A 27,033-nucleotide genomic window follows, 5' to 3' on the forward strand; every position below is an offset into this window, starting at 1 on the left:
AGCCTTATGTTATCGGGAAGGTACTTTGATATTACGTCAATTTATAAATCTCATATCAACTTAACTGATAGCCTAACTATTACGTGCCACGGTGCCTAATAGTAGGATCCAGACGTGACATGAAATAGTTTAAAAATATATACAGCAAGTAAGAGAGAGAAAGATTTTTTGTTATATTATCTTTGGTTATATCTTAGACTGACTGACATTGACATGATATTTCACACAATCAAGTGACAAACAAGAATATTTTCTATGTCCATGACGTATCACTATTAATCAAAATTAAGAAACATTCTCATTTCTCAGTACGTCAAACATGGAGGAAGATCGTCTTTTCGATGAAAGAATTTCTATTCGAGAATCTGCACGACCATTAAAAAAATACGGCAGTACGTGTAATCATATGAAAAGGAATGAAGAATATATAAAACATGTAATGGCTAAAGGTGACACACTGCAAGGAATTGCTTTGAAATACGGTGTAACAGTAAGTTAATTTTCCACTGTATTATTGTTGATAAATGTAGTTATCTTTTCTTAATTTATTAATTAAATCTGTTTTTGGATTTTAGATGGAGAAGATAAGGCGGGCAAATCGGTTGTTCGCATCGGATAGCTTGTTTTTACGAGAGTATCTTTTGATCCCTGTAACCAAGGATTCTCCGTTTTACGAGAATGGAGAAAGAGTAAAAGAGATAGCACCTTCGAATCACCGTGCATCAATCGCGGGAATGCCTACACGAGATTTCTCTCCTGGCAGTCCAGATGAAAAAGAATCCTTTGACAATTTCCTGAATAGGCTTGACTCTTCAATTGCAACTATAAAAAAACATGTTGAAAAAACAAAGGAGAACAGCGAGTAAGTATAGTTTATTAGTAGCCCATAGTATATACTTTTTGTTCCAAATTTTTGTCTACTTAGTAATTTATCAATACTGGTCTTATTGATTTTGAAACTAAATCTGTATTTAAAAAAGGGCCGGTTCTAAAATTGGTTCTGATAGATTTAAAATTAAAAATAGTTTATGGCATATTTTTATCTCTCACAAGTGATTTATTGAAATATATGTATTCTAATCATAGGACATTGACCCCAAAACCGATTAGATACATTCTTCCTTTGTATGAGTAACATAAATATTGTTTGCTGTATTTCTGCTGTTTCAATAGTTTTAGTCATGTTAGCGTGTCTGTGAAAAGTTATATGTAGTCTGTTCTTGTGCATTTTATAGTCTTGAAATTTTAGTACTAAACTAGAAAAATTGATTAAGTGTGACCTATAGTTGCATTACCAATTTTCTAATATTCTTTCCTGATCACATTATCTAAATCAAATTTTTATAAATTGTTGTGGTAAATGTCATCATTGGGTAAATACTTGACACTGGGAGCCAGGCATGATGATAAGTAATGTTTACAATAAAGATAATTCACTATTTGTATAATTTAAAATTTATGTACTCAAAATAGATACCAATGAACCCAATTTACCTTTCAAATTTATATAACATACACATTATTCATTTATGTACTATTTTCGGTATTCATTTTTTTGCTTTTGATCTAGAAACTTGTTAGCATATTTATATTGAATATGTTGTTTTTGTAACTGTAAAAATTGATATAACAAATGTAAATAAGAGAAAACAAATATTAGACAGTTTACAGGGGGTTACCGTCCTAGTTATTTTAAGGCAAAATATCAGTGAAAATTTTTACATAGATGTAGAGATACTCTCAAGTTATTGGTATAGATACAAAGAGGTTGAATGACTATTAAAAAGTGATCTTATATTTTAAAACATCTACTGCTAACCATATTTTAGCTATAATTTTTTTGCAGACATGTCAAAGTTATTTATTTATTTCATTAAACATTAAGGTCGGAAACTATTGTTGAGTTTTAAACTTTTCAAAGAAATTTTAAAAATTACATAAAAATATTTTTCAATGTAACGATATACTGAATGTTTTCTGGCTTTTATTACATTATAATCATTGAATCAAGGCTTATCAAAAACAACAGTGTACACATATTACAATTGTTCTAATACCTATATGAATTTACTTAAAATTTTCTTAGTCCACTGTTATATTGGTATAAGTTTAGACAAAAGTTATGTATTATGATACAAATCACTGCGTAATTGTTACCGTTTCAACGTAAGGTACTTTCTATTGCATTGACTCAGTCACATGATTCGCCAATCACCGTCAGACGTGATTTTAGTGGGAGTTTACACAAGCGATAAATTTTTCGTATATCTGTTTTTTTACCGTAAAATATGGCTTTATAAGATTTTAGCTTTTTGGTAGAGCAAAACAATTCTCATACTAAAGCTATGCCTATTTATTATTACTTGGATTATCCCCTAATCACCATAATATAACAATAGCATGTAATACATATTAAATTTATGAAATTTTACTTCATTGTAACAGTATCCATTTTTACGATTCACTGCGTATTTTTTGTTTTATTACGGCTTAAGATCACATGATATTTGTCGTTGCGGTTACTGATATGACACAATTCGTTACTACTTAGAATCAAATTATATCATATCAGCATTTATATTTTTGTTAATGAGATATAATTTCTAAAAAGGTTGTATAGTTGCATATTATTATGCAAATATTGAATTATCACAATCGGTCTCACATAATATTAAGATAAAAAATAATTTTGCATATTAATATGATGCGTTTATGTATTATTCATAGTCTGTGTAAACCAGATTTATCTAGTAAATCTGTGATAGACATCACACTCTATTTAGTAAACGTTTCTATGATATTTTTTTTTTACCGTAACAGATTATCAATCACAGAGACACGCACGTAAATTATTACAATTCTTAATTTTGGCTACTTATTTCGTCGATATAGGCTATAATTAAAAGTGAAGACAGATTGAATGTTGAGGTCGTAGGTATAAACAGTTTAATTAGAATAGTGTTTTCGACTGCGCAATTAATTGCTAATTAAAAGAACGGAGACATGCGATATAAAATAACGAAAAACTAATAACTTAATACCCCTTGATAATTAAAATAGACGCAAATGTAACTACTACACGTAAATGTAACTAACCTAACTAGCAGCTCTCCGTCATTCTTAAAATATAAAATACCAAGGGTTTTTATATGTTGTAAACGACCATCATACTCATATTAAGTATATCAATGCAATTAATTTTAGCAATGCAAAATAAATAAGAAAATCAAATGTTTAACCTCTTTGTTACGCTGTACTATTGTTTAACTCTAGTACCGTGGACTATCTTAAATATGTTAAAAAAACGGTATGTTAAGAATCTGCCTTTTGAAATATTTTCTTCATTTTATTTCCTATCGTCAAGTGTTAGCTTGCGAGCTAATCGTAGGATTAACCGTGGAACGGGATATTGCGCATTTGCCTTCTAATGTTACAGACTTAGGGATTTTAAATGTATGAATATTATTTAAAAATATATTTAAACGTCTATTGAAAATAAATTAAGTGCCATGATGTTACCAGGATTAGACAATATTAAGTAAAACAGCAAAATACATGTCATAATATTGTACGTAGTTTGGTGTGATGTTAAAAATAGATTAAGGTTAAATACTAAAATTATAGCTTGTAAGTAATTTTTAACCACAGAACAGGAAAACGAGGCTCCTAACAATGCAATTCTTATCATTCGGTGTGCAACAGCTGCTATTTTATATAGATAAGTTATTGTACCAATTCATTGAACAACATGGGATGATTATCAGTCATAGTATGTATGATGTGAAAGAATAAGATTTAAATTTGGACCATTTTTATACCTAGATAAAAGCAAGACAGGAAATCATATTATTGTCATACAGGAGTTAAGTGTAACGCTAAATCTCGATTCTAAATCTTACATTAAACTTATATATATCGGATTAACCACATTGTAATATATATTTACACATCGTATATTTCATAAACAACTTTGTTTACTTCTCGAGATTTGCGAGCATTCAAAAATATTTAATAGGAAAATAACACTAAAGTGCTTGAAATAGATTGTTATCGTTGTTATGTCTACTTTGTTAAGCTACCAGTGTAATAAAATCCATACTAATATGATATGGGAAAAACTCTAATGTAAAAGTATAAGTTGAGGCTCCATTGTTCGATCGATGTTGTGTAGGTTGAAATATCTTGAAAGATCTTCAGGCTTAAGATCAGACATGTATCCATTGCTTTAAAAATGTGACATTGTTTAAATAAAACTATATTTTTATTACAAAACAGTCGTTCAGCGAAACAATCGAATGGAGTAAAGAATGTGGTAATTTCGGTCGTTGTATTCAAATGTGCGTATAGACTTAAATATTCAGTTATGGGAAAACAGAATAATGTATAACAATTTTGGACTCTTGTATGCACACGACTAGATAATAATATATTAAAGATGTGATGTTTACCACTTATTAATATATGTATCCGTTAACTTAGCGTTGGACTTGTAGGTTGGGAGTTTGAGTGCAAATAAAAAATAAGGCTTTTGACGATAGTAAATTGTTTTTATTGAAATACATATGTTCAAGTGCCTTGAATTATTTAATATTTTAATTTCTCAAGGTTGCTCGAATAATGTTTAGCACATTAGTCATATTTCGTGTTGTGAAAGATTTTATTAACAACTTTTGGCTGTTTTACGACTGGTTGGAAATAGGCTAAATGATACGTGTGTATATGACTTTTATCTCGACCGAATAAAGTTCACATTCATTTAATCTCACAACCTATTGTCGTGCACTGGGTTAAGAGTCTATAAATAAATAGCGTGGGTTGTGAATAGCGATCTTATATGATCCTATCTTATCAGATTGGTCCTTATTTGTACGCCTACACAGGGCGATTATGTATATCCCTCTGTATGCGATGTTAGATCAGCGATGCAATGATATTATTTCTTTTCGATAACCTTTAATAAGTAATGAGATGAAATTAAAATTATTTAAGTACTACTACTTCTAAATAAATTACATAATTTACATAATGAGAGTGAAGAGGTGAGTCATGTAAGAGAAATAAATTTTATATAATGGAGATTTACAGTGAGATGTGTTTTTAAAAGATAGTTCAAATGTATTATTGAGGCCTTTATAGAGGAATAATCTGTAGCAGAAAGTATTACGTTTTATTTTGCTATGATTTATTTCGTACGCAAATCTTAGCTTTCATGTAGTGCGCTTGCAGTTTTGACTTCGAAACCCAATAACTACAGCAACACATTATGTTAAAACTCCAAATCTAACCTCAAAGGACATGGAAATCCTAAATAAATGTATAAATTTTGAAGCTAAACTTCTTTAGGCGCATGAAGGTAATTTTTACGGAGGAAACGCGAAATACATAATAGTAGCGTCACGAAGATGTGCCGAGCGATTGAGACGGTTTGACACAGAGTGTGAAAGGGCGAACGTAGCACGAAGCAAATAGCTATGGGGCAAGAGTAGGGAGCAAGCAAGGGAGAAAGATCGAGAGAGACAGTGAGATAGAGCGAACATCGCATCACGCACAGTGCCATGGAGCGTGAGTTGAGTGAAAGATTAAGAAAAGAGAGTAAGGGAGATCGAGAAAAAAACACGCTTTAGGTTGATGTAGTAGTTTAATTTTAGATAGCAATTCTGTCGCATAATGTCTTGTGCAGTAAACGGAGATTTTTTATTTATTTATACATATTATCACAAGCACGTATACAGTGTGAATATAGCTATACAAATACATGAGGTGATAATATACCGGTACATTATCATCTTTACTTTAGTTATAATCAATTTACAAAGGTATCACTTAACATCAGGTGAGCCTCCTGCCCGTTTGACCATGTTCTATAAAAAAAAAAGTTTTCTTGTTGTTTCACTTCTGACATGTGTACTTTGAACATACGCACTTTACAATCTTCTCCAATTACAGATTCGTTGATTTCGAAGATGACTTTGTGCGACATCGCCCAACCGCTCGGCTACGACAATCGGCATCTATGGGTGCTTCTACGTCGTATAATGAAGTAATACCGCCGCCATTGCCGCCTCCCCCAGGGCTTACGCATGGCCGACGGGTGGATACCTCACTGAAACGGCTCGAAAGGGCACACGACGACCTCTTTCAGTTGTAGCGCCTGAGACAGCGCAGGTATTTAGAAATTTTATTTATTTATAAAAACACTCCTGCCTTAACAGGCCCTTAATTGACACGAGTGAACATTAGGTAATATACTTAACAGACGAAACAAACATACGTAATAAAAAAAACAAGACAATTAGTAACTACTATAGGCACTAACAAATAATATAACTTTTGCCAGCTCAGTCAACGGACAATGAAAAAGGTCCGAACAAAACAAACAATTGATAAGATTATTAATAAGTAAATGCACATTTTACAATTTCTCTATAATGTTTTTTTTAATCCTAAAACTCCTAGCTACTTAAAGCATAATTTTATGTTTCTCTCTGGCAGTAGTTTTGATTTGTATTCCTTAGACAGTCTAATTCTTGAAACTCCTACTCATAAATTGAAATCTAATCATCTTCACTATGCAGTTTGATTTAACTTAAAGGACAGGATAGCTAGCGATATGATGATGAATTATTATTTTTGTATACGTTTGGGTGGATGGCGCTGCAATCGGTACTTTCATATTTTGTTTAATATCCTAATCGCTTGAAATATCATACAGGACAACGCCTGTCGGCTCCGCTAGTATAAGTTATGATAAAAAATCTTTATTTACATCTCTATAACACAAAACAGTAAGATAAAGACAAATTATATTATTGGTAGTTCTAAAGGTAGGTATAAAGTATGGTTCGTTTAAGATTGGTTTCATGCCTTTTAAGTTTACATTATTTTTTTAATGCCGCATAATTCTTATTATTGCATACATAGTAAGAAATTAAATAATATAAATAAATATTATGCATTATTGATACATACATTCTATTTTAATTGAAACAAATGTATTTAAAATATATCTTCATTCTTCAATAAAACAAACAAATTGTATTTTATTGCATTATTAGTCTAAATCTTATAGACTGATCGTGTCATTGACGCTTATACAACTTACACCCTTGGACCTCTGAGATAACCCCAAAGAGAACATTGAATTTGAGATACCATTAGGAATAAATAATAATGCTTCATAAAAATGTGCTATGCGTGATTTGTTTTACCGTCGTAAAACAGAATGATGTAAGCAGAAATAATATCTCCTGTTACTAGTCGCATACAGTGAGATTGGTCAGTGTCGACATTATAGATGGGTTGAGTTATTTATTATGGCTATCAGTAACACTCTTATAATAATGTCGATGATAAATTCTTATTGAGTTTTAATTATCTTATAGTTCTCTATAATCTATCTATATCTATACTATGCTAACAGTGTAAAGATTTGTATGAAGTAAGTTTGTAACGACTCAAAAAGTACTGGACCGATTTTAAAAATTAAAAAATGCACCACAATAATTTCTTTCATCGCATGCCATGCGATGGCATTTGATGATAGAACAAAAAATGTTATACAATATAAGGAACATATCAGTATGTACAAAATATGTTTGAAAAATAATTGTCCACCCGTGCGATGCCGGGACGGGCCGCTAATCTTATAATATTTAAATTTTCTTGATTTTTTGTGTGTATATCGGTTAGATTTTAGACATTTATTTTTCACCGCCCTAAATGTTAAGGGTGGTCCATCCCAGATTTTTTTTAATGTTTTAGACCATTTTTTATATAAAAATACTTACATACAACCCATAATTTTCAACCCTCTACAATCAACCTTTTTTTTTGTCAAAAAACTTACTTCTATCTAATTATAATGTTACGTTATACTTTCAGATATGCGCGTTTCTAATGAGCACGTCTGCAATGAGGCCGCATCTGCGATCGTCACGTAGCTTGCGTATGCATACGTATACGTAAAGCGAACGTAACGGATAATCTGACACATTCGAGGGGTTTGATAGTGATATTAGATATGTTATGATCTGTTTAACTTAGAATCTGGGAGGAAAATTTGCAACAAAAATTATTGAGGAATTCTTTATTTCGGTAAATTTACCTCCCAGAAGTTTCTTATTTATTTCTTATTACTGATTGTTCATTTGCATTTAACTTCAATACAGTTATAACCATTTTTTTGACGCAAATGAACAGTCTCTTGCATAATTCGTTAGGGATAAGCTACACTGTGTAAAAATGTATAGAAAAAATATTTTTATAAATTTCTGTTCCTTACCTTTTCAAATTGCGGTCCCCATGGCCGCACCAATTTATTCCATGGTATCAATAACCGTACAACGCCTATTAGTTTTCTATTGCATATTCACTAATATTTTTCTATGCAATAGTTTTTATCAATTTATGTTATTGCAGATTTTTATTTTTATTAGTTGGCATAAAAATTAAGTTGATCTGCTGCATTTCTTGTACACCTTTTATCTTAAATTATGTTTAATTTAATGGAAATTAAATATTTAGATAGTTTCAAGTGTTTTTCACCAATTTAACAATAAGTTGGACGGTCACTGTAGAGATGCAAACCATATAGCAGCTTCGTGATGTTGAACAGAAATATAAGGGTTTTCTTATCCGAAAGACGTGATATACTAAAATAGGATGTCATTGTGGTGATCGATACGCTTTGTCACGTGACAATTTCTATACAAATTTTGCTTCTGGTTTGCGCGTCTCTATCTGTGACTAACTTCAGACGCTTTCATTTTCAATAATATATTTTGTGCATGATTAATTGACGAATCACAAGTAAGCATAATGATAAAGGATAAAACAGTAACACGTACAGACAAATAAAAATTTGTCAATATATAATAAAGCCCTAGGATGCTATGCCAAAACTATTTTCTTGCTGTTCACATATTACATAATAATTCTAAATAATATATTAAAAGTGTTTTTGTTATCACAACTAGTCCAATTATATTTCTAAAGGTTATTCGTGCAATAATGTTGGTAACAATGTTGTTAATGAAACTTCGTTATATGTATAACGATATTGACGTGCACTATTTGTTTGGAAATCCACCAGATCATCTTCAATACACACTTTTTAAGTTATGCCAAACGGAATATAATAATTGTAGGTGTTTAAATTATATAACAGGTTACGTCTAGAGATTTCACTGTTTTCTAGGCTGAATTCCAGGGCCGGGCTACTTGCCTTTGTGTAAAGTCTGTTGATTGAAGTCATCCTTTAATTGTACTAATATAATTATGATAGATAAACCTTTATTAATAAAGAATTACCTTGTTTTCTGCTAATATTTTGACGTTATACTGACAGCAGGCCTTCGACGTTACCAGGGGCTCGAGACAAAATCACTCACTCACGCCAAAAGAATTTGTATGAAAATGGTCACGTGATGCTAATGTCATTCCCATACAAATATACTGAGTGGGTCACGACTATCTAAAGTGATTTTGTCTTCAGTCCCAGTACCAGGGCGGTAAAGCAAAACGATTTCTATCATAGTATCTCATTACCGCAATAATAAGTTACAATTTATATTTTAGGCATGTCAAAAAGTATCTCATTTTACGTGATAATGCGATATCGTCGACGCATTATGAACTGAGGCTTCGGGTAATAAATCATATTTATGTGTCTGTCTCCCTCGCACTTACGGATCTTATGGGAAGTGTAGTGATGTGCGTAAGAATTGTAGAGGTGTATATCGATAAAGGGATAGGTACGCTCGACATAAAGTGGCAGTTTTTATCGGATATCCTAGTTATCATAAATTAAGGTCACGCATCGACCCCGCGTACACACTACACAGTTAGCTAAGTTTCAATAACATTTCATTGGGTTGCATTGCGTGCACATTCCTACTGCCATTTATTGCCCGACGACTCAGTTTAATGCGTCCACTTTAGACATTTTCGCGCTTGAAGATAAACGCAGGGGGCTTATTAAAATATCGTCATATATAATATCAAAACATAATATAGCAATAACTCTTTGGTCATCTAAACATTGTATTTCTGGTGTGAATTGTCCATTTTAAAGTGATGACCCCTTCAAATGTTATTGTTGTTGAATGTAATGCTATAAACTTATCTGGACCGGTGCAATTGGTTCAGATAAGTTGTGGTAGATTTTCGTTTTAGTCTAAACAAAATTAAATATAATTGTAAAAACAAACGTTATTCTGCTTAGTTTCTTACGGAGAAATATAGATGGCGCTTTACACAACTGTCAAAAATTATCTACTTTTAACAGATTCGAAAACATATTGCATTTTTGGACATTTGACATTTGTCATGATTAATAGCCACATAGGTATTTTTCCAATTACAGAGCATAATGCGACTCAGTGGCGCACAATGCCGAATTATGCTAAAGCTTAATTGGAACGTGAATTAGTTTTCTAATGCATCAGCAGAATGCGCTTAGTAGTGTTGGATTTTTTAAAATATTTATAAATAAATTATATACTTTTTAATTGAATCATCTTATCCAAATAATAGTGATGACGATGATTTATCGAATGCTCCGAGCATTTGAGCCATTATAATTATATTATTAGCAGTTTGAAATAACTTTGATTATTTCCAAAATCTACGACGAAACGAAAGCCTTACAATTTTTTCAACAATATAAATTCGATCAACGCCAACTTAAAGAAAAAACACTAGTCAATTTTCTGTCACTGAGTTGGTATTGATTGCTAGTATCACGCGAGAGAAACTTTTGAGAGTTTCAATTGTGCGAAGCGTTGCTGTAGTTGGCCCATTAAACGTCGAGCATTGTGCCGCATAATGCGCATTAGTGCTGTAATTGGAAAACTACCTTAGTGTGAAGTCTGTATTGTGAATCATACCCTGATATACAAAGGTATTGCGCCTCTGTATTTATTTATGATCACCTACTAAGTAAAATAGTTTTTGTTATGTTGTTATTAGAATTAATGTTAAAACGTACATTGTCTAGAGATTTGTTTAACCATCGTGTCTTGGTGGAAAATATAAATATTAGACTAAATTAAAAGGCACTAAATAATACTGTGTTAATAATCAATGTTGAGCTTTATAGTATATAATAAGCTATATGTATAAGTTATAATACTGTACATATTGGTGAGTTAACGTTATAAATTTTTAACATATAAATACATAATGTATGAATGTTTTGGTTTTATTTTCTATAAATGTATAAAAGCTGTTTGTTTACCAAATTGTCGCTTTATAAAATTTATATGAAAAATAAATATATTGGAACTTTTATTGTGGTTTTATTTTAGGCTAACATAACTATTATCTTTATAGTTTTTAGCTTTGTGTAATTGTGAGTTATATTCATAAACATTTTTAGGAATGGAAAACGTTTTTTTTTATTATAAAATAAAACTTTATGCCAGTTTCAAGTAAAGACGGCAAACGTTTATATTTATACAATGTTTTATTAACCTATTTGGTGATTAAAATATTTTCTAACAATATCCATATTCCAAATTTAAATCACTTCATCAAATAAAGAATTGTACCAACTTAAATGAATAAAGACTTATTATTATTATTATTATTTATTACTGGCGAAACGAGTGAGTATAGTACGGCTGATTTGTATATTTTTAATACGAGCTCCGACGCAAAATAGTTCTTCTAGTATGGCAAGTAATGCAAAGCGTAAAATATAGAAAGTAACTACTGGTAAAATAATTAAAAATATTTAATAAAAAGTAAATCATAATTTGAGGAACATTTTAAAGTTTATTTTAACATAACTGAAATTCTTTTAATGACTTTACATATTATAAAAAAATAAAAATAGGTTCTAAAAAACGTAACGCCAAAGTATTCGCTACCCTTGTCACAACGTTTGTAAGGAGCTGCAATTATTACACCACGTTCCATATGACATCTTGAGTAATGAAGAATAATAAAATAAATTAAAAACAAAGATTTGTCCCCTATCAGCAGGAGTCATGGTGAAATAGGAACACGCACTTACATACTCGTGGGAACAACACGCTTGCGTAGTAGAAACAACTAATATAATCGCATATACCAATTCAAGTACGACCAGTCACCACAAGTAGCACCCGTATGGCCAGCCATCGGCCCCCTCGCGATATTTTAGGGAGAGAGACAACATACACAATTAAGTCACTATAAAACACAAAAATACGCTGTGATAAAAACAACAAAAATAGTAGGAAAATAATATATAAAAGATACTCCGACAGACTCGCTAAGTAAGGTTAATAACTATTTTCCGTCCGCTGAATTTATTAAAAATAACGAAATATTTACAAAACTAAGAATATAGCTATAATGTAATGATAGCTGTTCGGAAAAAAATGTAAAAATTTCTACTCACTGTACGAGTGAGTCTCATAGTAAAAGCATTCATACCACTCTTGGTGTGTCACAAGGCAGTAGGTACACTAGGTCCAACTTTACTCTTGATTTCTATCGATCAACTATCTAAGCTTCCCTTGGAAAACGAGGAATTAACGATATTATCTTGGTCGCAATTTGTTTAACATGAATGCAAAGAATAATACACTCTGTGAATGCAGAGCTCTGCATTTCGGGGCAGACGAGGACCTCCAACATAAAGATGTTCACAATAAATTAAATATTGATTGCAAAATTAAATTGATGTTTTCCCATTTTATTTATAAAAAAATGTAGGTTTTCCACTATTTTTATGGATTTTCTTTTTTTTTTCTTTATTATGCTACACTGTAAATGTAACTCACGAGCTCATGAAATACAGCTTCCACTGCACCTGAATACTGAAACCTGTTTTCGATGACCTGTGACAATATGATAGATTTTTGTTATAACCTGTTTGTGACAATAAATTTTTATTAATATATTACTATATCTGGTCTAAAAATCTTTGTTCATTCTAAACACATTTTTATGTATGTAATATCTTATTATTATTAAGTATGTAATGTAGTAGTAGTGAAAATAAATCTTGTAGTAAGGATTTTTAAATAAATTATATACATACTTCCAATTTTTGGGTCTCATTCGAAACTTAGGCAAAAACAATAAAATAACAAAGAAAACTGAGATATCTTTATTTTCAATACAAAAAAAGAATTATTTACACGATATTAGTACCTTATTCAAAAAATGTATGATATAATTTTATTACAAATTAACTTAATTTATGAAACCGTTAAAAAGATCTTATATAATACAATTTGAGGGAAATAATTTTTAGTATAATCACATTAGTAAGAGTTGTTAATAAATATTTATATAAAATTAGCAGGTACCTAGATAATACTTATTATGCATTAACATTATTTTTGTGAGATACATTTTTATACTTATAACAAATGAGGTTAAAATGGGCAATCATATAATTTCACTAAACTTGTAGGCAAGAGGATATAAAATACTGTTGTAACCATCAAGTCTTTGCCATCGTGAAATAGAGAAAATGAATTGTTGCCATGTGTTTGTGACTTACATTGTTGTTGATGATTTTTGTAACTTATACAGATAACAGAACGACAAAAATCTAAACCACACACAGATTACATATCCTGTGATGTCTTTGTCAAAACAAAAGAACATCAAATCGATAAAAAATTCTGGACTAAAACAATACAACACATTACAAATTAGGTAAAAATATGTTTAAAGTTTTTATTTTATGTAAAAATGTCACAAGCATCAATAACAAAGACGCCTTGGGGTCATAATTTTCTTTTGAGGTTGCAGCAGTGTTTTATCTCTAACGATATATTAAAGTACAAAATAAATTTAATACTAATCTAGGTGGGCGCTTCCTGTATTTGTATATCTTTATTCTTTCTATTTAGCAAAAAATCTAAATCATGAGAAATTTTATTAATCATTTGGTCCGTTGGAGAATCGTACGCCTGATTCCACCTAATATTAATTAACTCTATATTTGTTTTAGGGTTTTCCTCGGCTGGTAATGAAATACTGGATGTGAAAATTTTTGGTTTTTTCAAACAGCTTTTTATTGGAAGGGATATGTCTGGGTTAGATTGGCATAAGGTGCATCTAGGTAAGTTGAGATCTGTGAAATTAATTTTAAAGGGTCTTACTTTGTTAGGAGGATCGAAGTTTAGTATATCTTGTTTGGGGACTTTTAGCTCAATGTATGTGGAGCTTAAATCTGGCTGAGGGATGAGGTCGCAAAGCGCGCGAGTGGTGATTTTTCTCGGATTATGCGGGCTGGCGGTGTATTCGGTACTTCGCACGATATCAGCGCGACTGTCTTGCGAATTTCTGTAAAGCAATGCTTAAATTGGTGTCATGTCGTAAATAATTCAGATGTTTTTATTTGTCTATATTAAATATTCAAGATGCAAGAAAATAGTATTGAAAGGTTGATAAAGGATGAATTGGGTCTAAAGTTTGTATTGATCAAATTTATTAATGATTTCATAATACGTAATTTGCAAAGAAGTTCTCTACAACAATATGTTTATACATATTAATTAACTATAGTGTTTATTTACTTTATGATGTTTGCTGACCTGTGAATCTTAGAGGGACTATCGAACCTCCAGTAAGAAGAGAGCGGAGTGACAGGAGAGGAGCCGTCGAATCCTAGGCTTTCGACCTCTCCGCTTTGGGCGATGTACACTGGAGAAGGGGTAAGGTAAGGGGGTACTGATAGTAGGTACCTATTTATATCATAATATGAAATACAATTATTCTGAAATTAATTAAGTGTAAACAACTAAATACTTTATTATATTAATACTAATAATATTTTCCTAGAAATACATGTTCGATAGATAAATGCTGTAATAGGGCCGATTTGTAAGATTTATTCTCGAATAAAGCTTTTTTAAATTCTTTAAACAGTTTTGTCTTTGATTTTTTCTCTTCTTAATTTCTATACATGAATGTCAATTGATTGCTTAATAGGTGTATTATTTGTATCAGTTGTAAATAAACAAATACATACATATATCGTTGGTTTTAGTTCTGTATTCAATTTTTTAAATTGTTTACGTTATTATGTTATACTTTTCCAAATAAATTAAGTAATATATACCTAAAATACTAACAGCTTAATGTGGTATCTCCTCGATGCTTATTCTCTGAAGGAAGGGACATTAATCGGCGCGCGAGTTGAATACTGTCGTCATCACATAGCACGTAGCACAGGAACATTGATAATCCCTGAAATAATCAATATTCACCCTTAATTTTAAGGAACGCCTAATTTTTTACTTTCTATGTGCGTAATTAAAGTAATTACTTGTAGCAAAAAAGCCAAGCGTTATCTGTTATCTGACTAAATCACTTAAAATAAAAGTTCTTATAATATTTACATAAACATAACTAATCTCAAATCAATGATAGGGACAATTACGAGCCGGTCTCCTTAATAAACATTTTTTGTCCTAGGCGTGACAGACAGCCCATGTGCAGAGGCTGTCTCAGCGCAGAGGAATCAGTCACCTATATAGTCCTGGAATGTGAGGCTGTGGCTAAACAACGTGCAGATATCCTCGGGACAGTGAGGTCGCTCCGTAAAGCCTGCCAAGCATCCAGGAGGCTTCTCTGCTTTTCTAAGGATATAGGTTGACTAAGCTTGCCAGGACTTTACGCACAACGATAAAATGCTATTTACATACAGACATGTACAGAACAGTTTTTTATTATATATTTAGGTTTGTGAAAAGTTCTTACATCAGCCAATGCGGTAACAGCAAGTCCAGCAACAAGGGTTAATTTACGGTCACCCGGTTGCGCATACGCAATGCTGGCCATCTGTGCGGCAGACGTAGTGACCAATAGGATGAGAGTATGACGCACTATGCGAATTCTGAAATGAGTGATTGTTTGTAAGTTAGCGCTATTTCTAGTCTAAAGGAAAGGTTGTAGTCATAAATTCTCAAGTTGTTATTGTATTTTAGTTTTTCATATGGCCATGTCACATCACGAAGAGCGATTCGGAATCGTCAACGACCAGTCACTTACCATGCGGCTTGATCCCTTGGTGTTGCGAGATGTGGGCCTCTCTGCATCTTCTATCGCATTTACCATGGAGAGTGTCAAGAGGGATTAATACCTATAGCTGAGTTTCATCACCGGACGTCAAGGCAGACTACACAATTGCATCTGTATTACCCCGACGTTCGTAGTTCGACAACTGAGCGTTTCTTTAGGCAGTTTTTGCTGCGCAACACTATGTGGAACCAGATGCCTACATCCAGATAAATATTAGGTATATCCAAACTAATTCGACTAAGGGTCCTTCAAGAAAAGAGCGTACCAAATCTTAAAAGGCCGGCAACGCTAATGCGTGCCCTTTGGCAATGTGAGTATCCAAGGACGGTGGGTATCACCGAACATCAGAGGGCCTCCTGCCCTTTTGCCTCCTATTACAAATAAAAATCTAACTGATCCGTGTTTTCTGAATATACTTACCATTATTTCTACTATATTATATAGCTGTCTTAAGTGTCCATCAGTTTATATGAAGACAACCTACCGGAATTATTCATATTTGTTTACCTGTTACTTAAATAAGTTCGTCTCTCAGCGGGCACCTTGCGCTTAACTATGCGCATGTTATACGCAGCGCAAAACGCTAAAACTGTACATAGCAGCGTCAGCAGCGTACAGCCGCCTGCGCATATAAGTTGAGCACCAGAGCCTAGTTGCAGTGGGGCCCCACCCCATAGTCTAGCGCAAAGCCATACTATGGTACCAAAACCTGAAAGTCAAAGTGTATGTTAGAAAACATCGATATATATGAACTTCTGGTCCTTCGAAATGGCTGGATCGAATTTTGCGAACGTTTCGTAGGTGAGTAGAGGTTGTGCTAGATATTATAAGTATTTTTGTTATTTTTTATGATTTAGCATTCAAAATACGTATAATTCTTATTTTTATCCTTGTATCAACAGTCTCTGTTTGTGAATAACGGTATTAGTACTGTTATAATTTTCAAGAGGATGAAATTTAAATCACGGGACAGAGTTTGCCAGCTCAGCTAGTTAAACATATTTTACATTAAAAAAAAAAAACTCGTTGCGTAACTGTTTAATTTATTATAATATGTGTATAATTTTTTTGTATACATGATTAAAAAAAATCCATTAAATTATTTTTCAAATACCCTCAAAATCAGAACTGTCTTCAATAGAATGCAAAAGGCGCTTACACTTAAAACATATTTTAATGTATCAAAAGGTATTTATATTACCAGCAAGTATTCCTATGGAGCTGGCTCTCTGTGGACGTCCAGCTAACTCGGCTTGCAGCAATAAAGGCTGTGCGCAAAGTGCAGCACACGCGATGCACCAACTCGCTGCACAAATCCACCCATACACACCGGGACACGATTCTTCCTGGAACAATATTTACATGAGTGGATTCAAGTTTTATAAATGGACTTAAAAGACAAGATACGCCGTGCAAGAAAACCTCTGGGCTTACTTATGTAACTAATATATTTGAAGCTGATAACCATTTAAGAGGCAAGCATTTTGTGAATTTATGGCAAGCGTTCAATTTAAGCTGAGAAGGCTGTCCCTTACCTTGCTAACCTAGAAATAAACATATCATTCAAGACATACTAAAAATATTCAATAATCCAATACCTATTTATACATATTCACCTGCCTAGTATCGCATTCGAGCAACGTCAGCAGAGCAGCCGCATTTGACGCAGCTGTAACCATTCTCAAAATAGACGGTAGTCTTGGGCCGCCAGATATTGTGGTCAAGAGCTGTATGAAGGCGGCCATAAGGCATAGTGCACCTCCTAAGCCAACCGTCACTTTGACAATTTCACCCAGATCTCTTTCTGCATCTGTCTAGAAAATTGTTGTATTTAATGTACTACGTACAGCTTTTATAATTTCTTCATATTCCACACAAAGCCTATGAGATAATGTGATTTCATGACGAAGGCATAAGCCTTACATAGTGTCAAGTTTATTAACAATAGCTGTCAGTGGCTGTCAAAGTCAAAAAACTAGTCTGTCACTTCCTTAACAAAGAATTCGTACGTACACGCAGAAGTTAACTATGCATCTCCCCAAATCAGGTGACAAGTTGATTATTGCGTGTAGTAGCTCATAAAAAAGTGAATTGTCCCAACCGAAATGTTTGATTATTATTAGCAATAAGCATTGATTAATTGCATTACTGAAATATGTTTCATTAATTGACTCACGAGTGTGGAGCGTGCAATAGTGAAGAGCGCGTACGTAGCCAAACCACGACATCTACATGAAATGTGGCTTGGCTCCGGGACTCTCACTTCGCACGCATTTATATCCCAAGTCGAAGGATCTGTTGCGGTTCGTACAGCGCAAGCCAACTTCGATTCTGAAAAGCATTATTAATACTTACTATCACTGTTTACAATTTACGCTTTAGGTAGTTAATAAAAAATAGGGGGATAAGACCACGTGGTTTCTTACGATATTAAAAAAAATAATCGGATGTTACCTATCTGAGGCCATACCTGTTTATTTTAGACCTGATTATTAATATTATACGTACCTATAGCGGTGTAATTCTTTGCGTGTGTGAAAAGCAGCGTGACTATGTATTGGGCATCATGTCCACCATAGGCTCGAACTTGAGATTGTGAAGACGCCATATTGTATTCAACTTCACGACCGCCTCTATAGCATACCGAATATATGTCATTACATATAAAGAAAATAATATTTTATTAAATTACACATCGATCGCGATACTGTGCAACATTATATATTAAAAATTATTATAAAATAAGTTTCGTCTTGCAAACTGTTTTTTTCCTGTTATTTTTGCTTAATAATATTTAGTAGCAATCGGGCTGGAGTTGCATGTGTAAAAGCTAGTTAACCTAGGGTAGGGAATAAATACTCCAATGATAACTTGATTCACTAAATTCACTTCACTAATTTTACGTGTGAAACTTGAACAAATGAATTGCCCGTGCGCATGTGTTACAACCTCTTTTATAATCTATTCCCTACTCCGACCCGACCATCCCACTTCGGGCAGTTTGAGTCAATTCGTGACAAATCGTAAACAACCGAACGAGTCAAATGAGTAACTATTGCACATGCACACTTGTAACAAGATTCTTAAGAATATGTTTCATAAAAAATGTTTAGAATTTAATCAAGTAAATATTAAATGTTAACGTTTTTAAAGTTGACAATTTTTTTATTTCTTGTAATAAAGTGTAAAAAAATAAACGTAAAATTTTTTCATGTCAGGTTCCTACATTTTTGACAAAAATTGGAGTTAGTTAATAAATTTTAAATGAAAGTTATTGATGCACTATTCCACTGCTAACTATTAAAGAAAACAATCGTTATCTGAAATACGTAATAACCATACTTTGTTTTTGAGTTCCCTGTTCCCTAAACTGTTCAAAGTATTGATTAACTGTATATACATACTTGAGTCCAAAAGATCTTCGCAAAGAAGGTAGGCGAGACGACAAGTCCTTATAATTAACTACCGCCATAGACACATTCCCCTGACCCTCTACTTCCACGTCCATAGAGGTCAATAACCATTCTTCAGAATTCGGGTTTAATGGGAAAATGAAGTGTGCCTTGTCTAATACTAATCTGACCTCTGCAGAATATTCTTGGCCCACAAAATCAAGGTCTTCCTTCATTGTCGCTGTGTCCACTATTGCGTTTTGCAGATCGTAAATTTTCTGAAAAGATCTTCGATTATTTAACATACTATTTCTTTTCTTTTCCTGGACTAAATTGTGAGGTTTACCAACGATAACTACTTTACTAAACTAAACTTAAACTTCAATATTATTTTAAAACTTAAGATTACAAGAAACAATACAAATTTCTGTAGTCTGTTCCGGGTTTATCTCTTTAAGATACCTCTCCCTGTAACCCAGACATAGGATATTTTTTTAAATTGTTAGCATTTTTTTAAACTCTACTTTAACAGAGAAACAGGATAACATTTTTAACGATAAATCTATATACTTTTAACTATAATTATTACTATATAAAATATACACGTACCTGCTCATCAAGGAATCCATCGGGATACTTAAGCAACATGTCGTATATCCTCAAGAGTGGTTCAGCACTTAATTCTCTATCTTTCCTCTGTGCAACCGGAGACAGGAGATAATTGAGGATATCCAGGCTATGGTGAAGTGGTACTGTAGCAGCACCCGGATGACCTGGCAGGGATCTGAGTATTGATCCGTATTGGCGTAAAACATCGTTTACGGGCATCCAGGAGTATCCGTAAGATATTCGAGTGAACTGAAATAGTAAAAAAATCGGTTGTCTGTAAACTCGGTTTACTGACGATAGTTTAACGTGACAAGGTCAAAAGAAAATACTGATGCAAAGGTTGCATGTTTCAAAAGAAAACTTTAATTTTATTTGTTTGATAAATTGATAGATAGAGATAAATGGAAATCACAATTTAATTGATCAAGTTACATTTATTTGTACGCATACAATTACGTATATTTTTTAACGAACGAACACTGCCGAACGCGGAGGCCGATTGTGCCTCTTTGTCGCTCGTTCCACGCTCTCGCTTGCAGTTCAAGCCTTAAATGGAACGCCTCAGAGCGAGGTAACGTCGTGTTTCTTCGTGCGTGCAGTCGGCTCCAGAGAATTATAAGACGTTGTCACGTCAAAAAATACAAAATATAACAGATGCTTAAAGAACTTGATTGCTAATAAAAATATATTTTGACATGAGAAAATTATATATACGAACGATAGATATAGAGAGATATCCATCGTCATCCTAGTTTAAGTCTAGTAGGTTCATTCTGATATGCATCTTTGATGCCATTTTGAATTGATTTATTACGCAAATATTTTAAATTGTGTGTTTGGTCTTTTTGAATAAGCTATTGTGGGTAGTCATTTAATTTATATTTTAATCATGATAAATGTGTATAATATCTGCATTGATGTTTTGAAATAAAAAAACATCACTATCAAAAAACTTATTTTTAATTGTTTCAACTTCAATCTAATAAAAAATAATAATAAGAATTGTCAATCAAGAGGAAAATCATTATATCTTTAACCCACTTATAATCTTTTCATTTAAAAGCATAAAAAATTATATACGTAATAAATGCCAAGATTGTTCGAATATAAGCAAATACACCTCACAATAACCAAAACTAAATAACATTGAGAATTTACCTGTTCATAAGTATCTTGTAATGATTCGTCGATGCAGCCGGAGAAATTTGGATGAGCCCACTTTACACTAGATTGAATAGTTTTTGGTTCACAAAATCTGAAAAATATATTTTCAATTAAATAACTTTAATATACATATTTATTACATTTTTTAATACGATAGTTGTTACTAGCAAATTTTTTTTAAAATTTTGTTTTTATATATATTTACAAAGCGTCTTCTGCCACAATTTATTTTGCAGACGCAAAAAATAAAACTTACTAAACATGTGTATAAAAATGCCTGTTTAGTTAATACGAAAAAGAGTTTAAATTAAAGAAAGTGATTAAAAGATATTATGTTCATAAAATTACAACCTTGTAGTTTCACCCGCATAACCAGTTGGGCAGTTAGCCACAGTATGAGCACCTGGAGCTGTTTGAGGCCATCGAATACCGTGGGAAGGTTCACTTGGACACACATCTTCAGTCGGGCTCAGTGCCCACACTGTTACAGATTTAGAGTTGGCACCAGCTGCAGATGACACTTGACAGGTGTATTCACCGGATTTCTGCAAAAAATAATTAAATTTGTATTTTTGTTCGCGTAATACTAAATTGTACAATAATTAAAACAGTTGCGTAGGATTTTAAGAGTGAAATTCTATTCATTATTTATTTATAAAATAAAAACTCGTAAAGCTTAACAACAAAAGTACAACTGAGCGTTTTTGAGGCAGTTTTTGGCGCGCACCACCACTTTGTGGAACCAGTTGCCCACTGATATATTTCCGAAACAATTCGACTTAGGGTCCTTCAAGAAAAGAGCGTACCAATTCTTAAAAGGCTGGCAACGCACTCGGGAGCCCTCTGGCATTGAGAGTGTCCATGGGCGGCGGTATCACTAAACATCAGGTGAGCCTCCTGCCCGTTTGCCCCCTGTTCTATAAAAAAAATAAGCATAGAACATATACTAATCAAACAGATTAAGAAACTTAGCACAAACCAAGTCTTCGGTATGTCAAAATCCAACACATAATCATTTCTGAATCTTTTTATAATCTCTTGTCAAAAGTAATAACTTCTAATTCACTAAAAATACATAAAGTTCATATTTATTAGTTTATTACACAAAGCTGTTTTGTTTTTGTGCAAATTACTTAAAAATTTATGCATAAATAACCAAAGACATCTTAATTGTTTGACTGGCCCCTTATAATACAAATGTTTAACTATAATTTATTCTTGGAAACGTATAATCACATTTTGAGTATTTAATCAAATAAAAACGATACTTCAATCGGAGGTGTTAATTTTATAAGAAGAAATTATACCGCGAAAGCAAAGATTATTATTACCTGAACATTATATAATTTCAGTACACTCCCAGCGGGATAAAGATCCTCCCAAACTTCACGGCCTGGTGCTAGAGCAAGGAGACTTTTCTCTCGTGCCCAACTGAACCCTAATGTCCCATGCATTCTTCCTGCTCCGGCTAAACACGTTATACTGACATTGTCACCCTGAAATTTGGATTCCAATAAAAACGTGAATTAACACCGTTAAATTTAATACATTTTCCCGCCTAATTTATACATATTTATGTAAAATAATAATTAAAACCTTCGAATCCTTGCTTTTTTTATTTATAAAAAAATTCTGGAAAAAAAACTTATAAGTTTTTATCCAAATTCCTTTTAATTCGCTAGTGATTACCAAACATGTCACATGTCCAGAGAACCCAACATTACAGGAAAAAGGAAAAAATATTATTATGTGCTTTTTACCATAATTTTGGATTACACTCATTTATTAATAACATAAGTCCTTACTTCTTTAGATTTTTATTGTAGCCTCTTTATATCCATAATTAATAATACATTTTAACCAAGTATGTCATATGATTAATTATTACATAATATGTGCATTAAAAATAAACTATTACTATTTCATTTATCCTTACATTTGAATTCCAATCATAATTAGTACATATTTCATTTTCTAGAAATTTTAAGTATTAAATTAATTAAAAAATTATTAAAATTATAAATCATGATGGTCCCACAATGGGTTAAGGCTTTCATGTCATTAGATTGTACCAGTTAATCCACTAATGTTAATTATCTTACATTTCACCAAAAGGGTATGAGAACGTAGTAGAAGAAAGTACATACTAAGTACAATTAATATATAATTTATTAGTATCTAATTTAAAAATAGTAAAACGGTACGAACATCTTACTTTATTCAGTGTAAGTGTGGATGGAACAAGGATGATATTTGGTGGACGCAAAACTGTTATTCTCAAGGCACTACACCTTCGCCGACCCGCGTCTTCGGCTGCGCAGGACCACTTGCCACTATCCAGTTTCTTGGCAGACGACACTCCAAGTACTGACATACGGCGGCCTAACGCGTCTTCTGCGACCGTCCGTTTCCATATACCTCTATTAAGAGATTATTCATTTAAAGAAATTAGTTGTGTTAGTTTAATTTTATGAAGAGAGAGTTAAACATTATTATCATTAGATTAAAACGAATTAGCTGAAAGTTTATATTAATTTTTAAATATTAAACTTATAGAAACGATATTATTTTTGATGTGAAACTTATTTAGGCAATTTTTTTACGAATCAAAAAACACGTTCGAACTTTGAATGGCAATTCTGTCGCATGACGTCTTGAGTAGTAAACACAGATTTTTATTTATTTAAATATATTATCATTGGTGAAATATATACAGTGTGAATGTATATATAAAAATACATGGAGTGATCATATACTAGTACATGATCTATTGAGGCTTTTACAATAGCAATTTAATTAGCAAAAAAATACATATTTATAAAGAAGTTTCACTTCTGACATGTGTACTTTATCCGCGCGCTTTTTTTATTGAACTGTTGCTTTACTATTTCGTTTTAAACTACAATTATAGGTAAGTCTCAAAAGTAAATACAAACCCAAAAGAAATTGAGGGTAGATAATAATTATACATATAATATTCACAGCATACCTCGTAGTACCTTCAAAGTTGATTCTGACTCCATCCTTATACCACGTGAAAGTGATACTAGGTGAGCCGTAAGACATACAACTCAGTATGAACTCTGCACCTTCCCATACTTCTGGATGTTGATTTATTATTAATTTCTGTAATGATATAATAAATCGTCTAAAGAAATATAAACCTAATTCGAAATTTAGGTGCCGCAAGAGTACCGTAATTTACTGTTTTTTAATTTAGGCAACATTGGTTTAATGCTGAATTCAACGAAAGGCACTAATTTATGTAACGTGAGTAATCTAATTTATAGTTTCTTTTAAAAAACACAATTGTAGTAGAGGGATTTGTTTCTGCTATGTACTGTTTTGTTTTTCTTAATCAACCATGTTTTAGTGCCAACAAATACGCCGTTAAAATAGGAAAAATAATAATATTTACCGATATAGTTGGTTAATTACTGTATATTAAAAATATTGTTTTTATATTAAAAAATAAATAGGTGTAAGTAGTATTTAACATGTCGTTCAAGTAAAAAAATTTTTTTTGTTCAGTAATAAGTGCAACGGAATAAAGGTCCATTATAAACTAAATAATTTAATAGTTATTTTATTAAAAGAAAAAATATACGTAAATATTATTTTATATTTTTTATTTGCCTTTTAACAAAAAAATATTTTTAAAATGAGTGAAAAGTACACCGGTAAAATGATCATTATTCACTAAATATTAAGGCTGTTATAGTAGCTTATCAACGCAGATCAGTAGTAAGTCACGCCTATTTACCAATACTGTATAAAAGTAATACTAATAACTGTTAGCCTCCAATTGCCGTATAACACGGTTATCTTCAAATATGGGTTTGTGGTTTGAACGGTATGTATTTTCTAAAACCAGTTTGGATAATAAAGGCGCTAACTCAAATTAACGAGATAAATGCCTGGCTTAACGCCAATTGTAATTAGAACACTTCTCCGGGATTGCACGTTGGAAATAATTAAACTTTCTGGGCGTTTCAAATGGCTGTACATCGGGACTTTTATTGTATCCGCGCTTAAAATAAGTACCTGTGAAGCTTTGTTCTTTCTCTTTATTAAGTTTAACACAAGTATTTTGTTGTATAGTAAAATTTTTACTAGAAACTTTGAATGTGCGTGTCACTGCATGGATTTATCATATCATAATGTGGACTGCCATTTAATGAAATGGTATAGAATTTATTAGGTATAAAATTAAAAATAGTTAATTAAAGGTACCGATTAGTAAACACTACTGAACTAATTAAATAATAAAAGGAAAATGCTGCAAGGGTTAAAGGTACACTGCAACAGGGACCAAAATTTTTAAATTTCTTGTAATTTTTTTATACACTTTTATACACATATTATGCTTAATACTGAGATCTCCTTTCTAAGTTGTTTCAAAATAGCTTACAAATTTAATCCTTCATATTTTGTCGATGAGTTTACGGGCATACATATATAAAAATAATTACTGAAAGAAACAAACAAAAGATAATTAAATGTGTAACTCACATGTAAGCTAAGCGCAGGTTGCATTTCGAAGTGTAATGTCACGGGCAAGAGTCGAAGGGAGTCAGTGCCGCGTGACGCAAGTCTTGCTAAAGCGGTGCGAACTGCGCTTGCCTGACGCCGCAAGCCCCAAACACGCAACCACACAGTGCGACTGGTGTGGTTTGCTGAACTGGAACACCCATCAAATTATTATTATTAATTTATTAACACTTCGTTATCATAATATACATAATTATATATATAAATAAAACAAAAAATAAGCAGGTTGCACAAGTTATTAGGCAACGGACGACCTTATGGTTAAAAAAGCGTTCACTTCCAGACAACCCTAAAATGTAACAATAAAAAGAAACACCTACAGAGAGTAAAGTACAAAAAATTAATAATTAACAAAAATAAACTAAAAATAACATGTTACTATAACATAAATATTAAATAAAATAAAATCTAAGAAAAAATATAAAACAGAAATGTAAACGTTTTTCCAAAGGTCAATTGACTGACAGTTAATATATTTAATTATCGTATACGGATCATTAAATAGGTACTGGTGATAAGTAAATTAAAATATTAAAAAAAAAACTCTAGCCTAGCTCACACGAGTATCGGTTTATGATTCCATTTTAAAATAAAATATTTTCATGAATTCTTACCTTATATTTAAGACTTCGATTTCATCTTGTAGAGTTATGTTTGATACTCGTAGATAATCAGTTATCTGAAAAATTTATATTACCGTCCAATTTATTAATGCCTGTCTTCTGGTTCACGCATTTCATTAATAATAATCTAGTTTCGCTACAAAACATTATGCTTCTCTACATCTGTTTGTTATCGACATGTAATATGTCTACTGTGTCAAGTTTTGGTTTTAATACCGTACTAGTGTAAGTGGCGCACAAGGCACCTATTATACTATATTATTTCTCCTAAGTTTAGAGCCGGAATTATACAAACAATGTTTAATACAATCAAATGAAGTACCTGCTCAGTGACTTCTTTGGTAATATTTGCGTTTCCAGTATCTGCGATCTGCAGTTTTGTTTCAAAGCGAGCGGTAACTGAAAGGAAAATTAGTAGTCATATTTATATGAGAGACATCAAGTAGGTACAGTCCTACTACGTCCTACTGGCGGGTTATCCACAGTTATCCACATATGAAATTTCGTTATAATTCAATACAAATTTTTCTTTTTTGCGAGAGCAACATACGTCAGGATAATCTCTGTACTTTAAGGGTTTAGTATATATATACAAACGCGGAATATTATAGAATATAGAAGCACTTCGCTTTTGCCTGTCCCGTGGAGCCCCAGTAAGTATCCTC

At 32.2% G+C, this 27,033-nt stretch overlaps 2 protein-coding genes across 7 annotated transcripts in view; one reads left to right on the forward strand and one right to left on the reverse strand.

Annotated features, from left to right (window-relative positions):
- Positions 1–283: 283 nt before the first annotated feature.
- On the forward strand, positions 284–9,521 carry LOC110994291 (lysM and putative peptidoglycan-binding domain-containing protein 2). Its single transcript, XM_022260839.2, has 4 exons — positions 284–490; positions 576–862; positions 5,947–6,165; positions 7,882–9,521. The coding sequence occupies exons 1-3, from the start codon at positions 320–322 to the stop codon at positions 6,146–6,148; spliced, it is 660 nt and encodes a 219-aa protein (XP_022116531.1). The 5' UTR covers positions 284–319; the 3' UTR covers positions 6,149–6,165; positions 7,882–9,521.
- A 3,878-nt stretch (positions 9,522–13,399) lies between these two features.
- The window catches only part of LOC110994312, a 75,544-nt gene continuing 61,910 nt past the window's right edge, over positions 13,400–27,033 (reverse strand). The window contains exons 7-25 of one of the 6 annotated variants that reach the window (XM_045630048.1): positions 26,691–26,767; positions 26,360–26,424; positions 25,707–25,875; positions 24,184–24,320; positions 23,410–23,614; positions 22,526–22,690; positions 21,546–21,739; positions 21,189–21,285; positions 20,031–20,279; positions 19,434–19,699; positions 18,538–18,662; positions 18,206–18,360; positions 17,646–17,843; positions 17,231–17,375; positions 16,537–16,738; positions 15,709–15,844; positions 15,081–15,195; positions 14,541–14,649; positions 13,400–14,289 (exon numbers count right to left, since the gene is read on the reverse strand). In XM_045630048.1, the coding sequence (XP_045486004.1) occupies positions 13,806–14,289; positions 14,541–14,649; positions 15,081–15,195; positions 15,709–15,844; positions 16,537–16,738; positions 17,231–17,375; positions 17,646–17,843; positions 18,206–18,360; positions 18,538–18,662; positions 19,434–19,699; positions 20,031–20,279; positions 21,189–21,285; positions 21,546–21,739; positions 22,526–22,690; positions 23,410–23,614; positions 24,184–24,320; positions 25,707–25,875; positions 26,360–26,424; positions 26,691–26,767 (3,293 nt within the window). In that variant the 3' untranslated portion in view covers positions 13,400–13,805. Of the gene's footprint in view, positions 14,290–14,540; positions 14,691–15,067; positions 15,196–15,708; positions 15,845–16,536; positions 16,739–17,230; positions 17,376–17,645; positions 17,844–18,205; positions 18,361–18,537; positions 18,663–19,433; positions 19,700–20,030; positions 20,280–21,188; positions 21,286–21,545; positions 21,740–22,525; positions 22,691–23,409; positions 23,615–24,183; positions 24,321–25,706; positions 25,876–26,359; positions 26,425–26,690; positions 26,768–27,033 lie in introns of those variants that run through there. The other 5 variants (XR_006750494.1, XR_006750495.1, XM_045630051.1 and 2 more) reach the window with 5 other exon arrangements.

This window comes from Pieris rapae, chromosome 11 (assembly GCF_905147795.1).
Source record: "Pieris rapae chromosome 11, ilPieRapa1.1, whole genome shotgun sequence".
NCBI lineage: Eukaryota > Metazoa > Arthropoda > Insecta > Lepidoptera > Pieridae > Pieris > Pieris rapae.

What these genes read in the sequence shown, in the direction of transcription:
- LOC110994291 (XM_022260839.2), top strand. Translation starts at nt 320, where the DNA reads ATGGAGGAAGATCGTCTTTTCGATGAAAGAATTTCTATTCGAGAATCT. An exon ending in CTTTGAAATACGGTGTAACA is followed by an intron (nt 491 to 575) that starts GTAAGTTAATTT and finishes TTTGGATTTTAG; the next exon opens with ATGGAGAAGATAAGGCGGGC. An exon ending in AAAACAAAGGAGAACAGCGA is followed by an intron (nt 863 to 5,946) that starts GTAAGTATAGTT and finishes CTCCAATTACAG; the next exon opens with ATTCGTTGATTTCGAAGATG.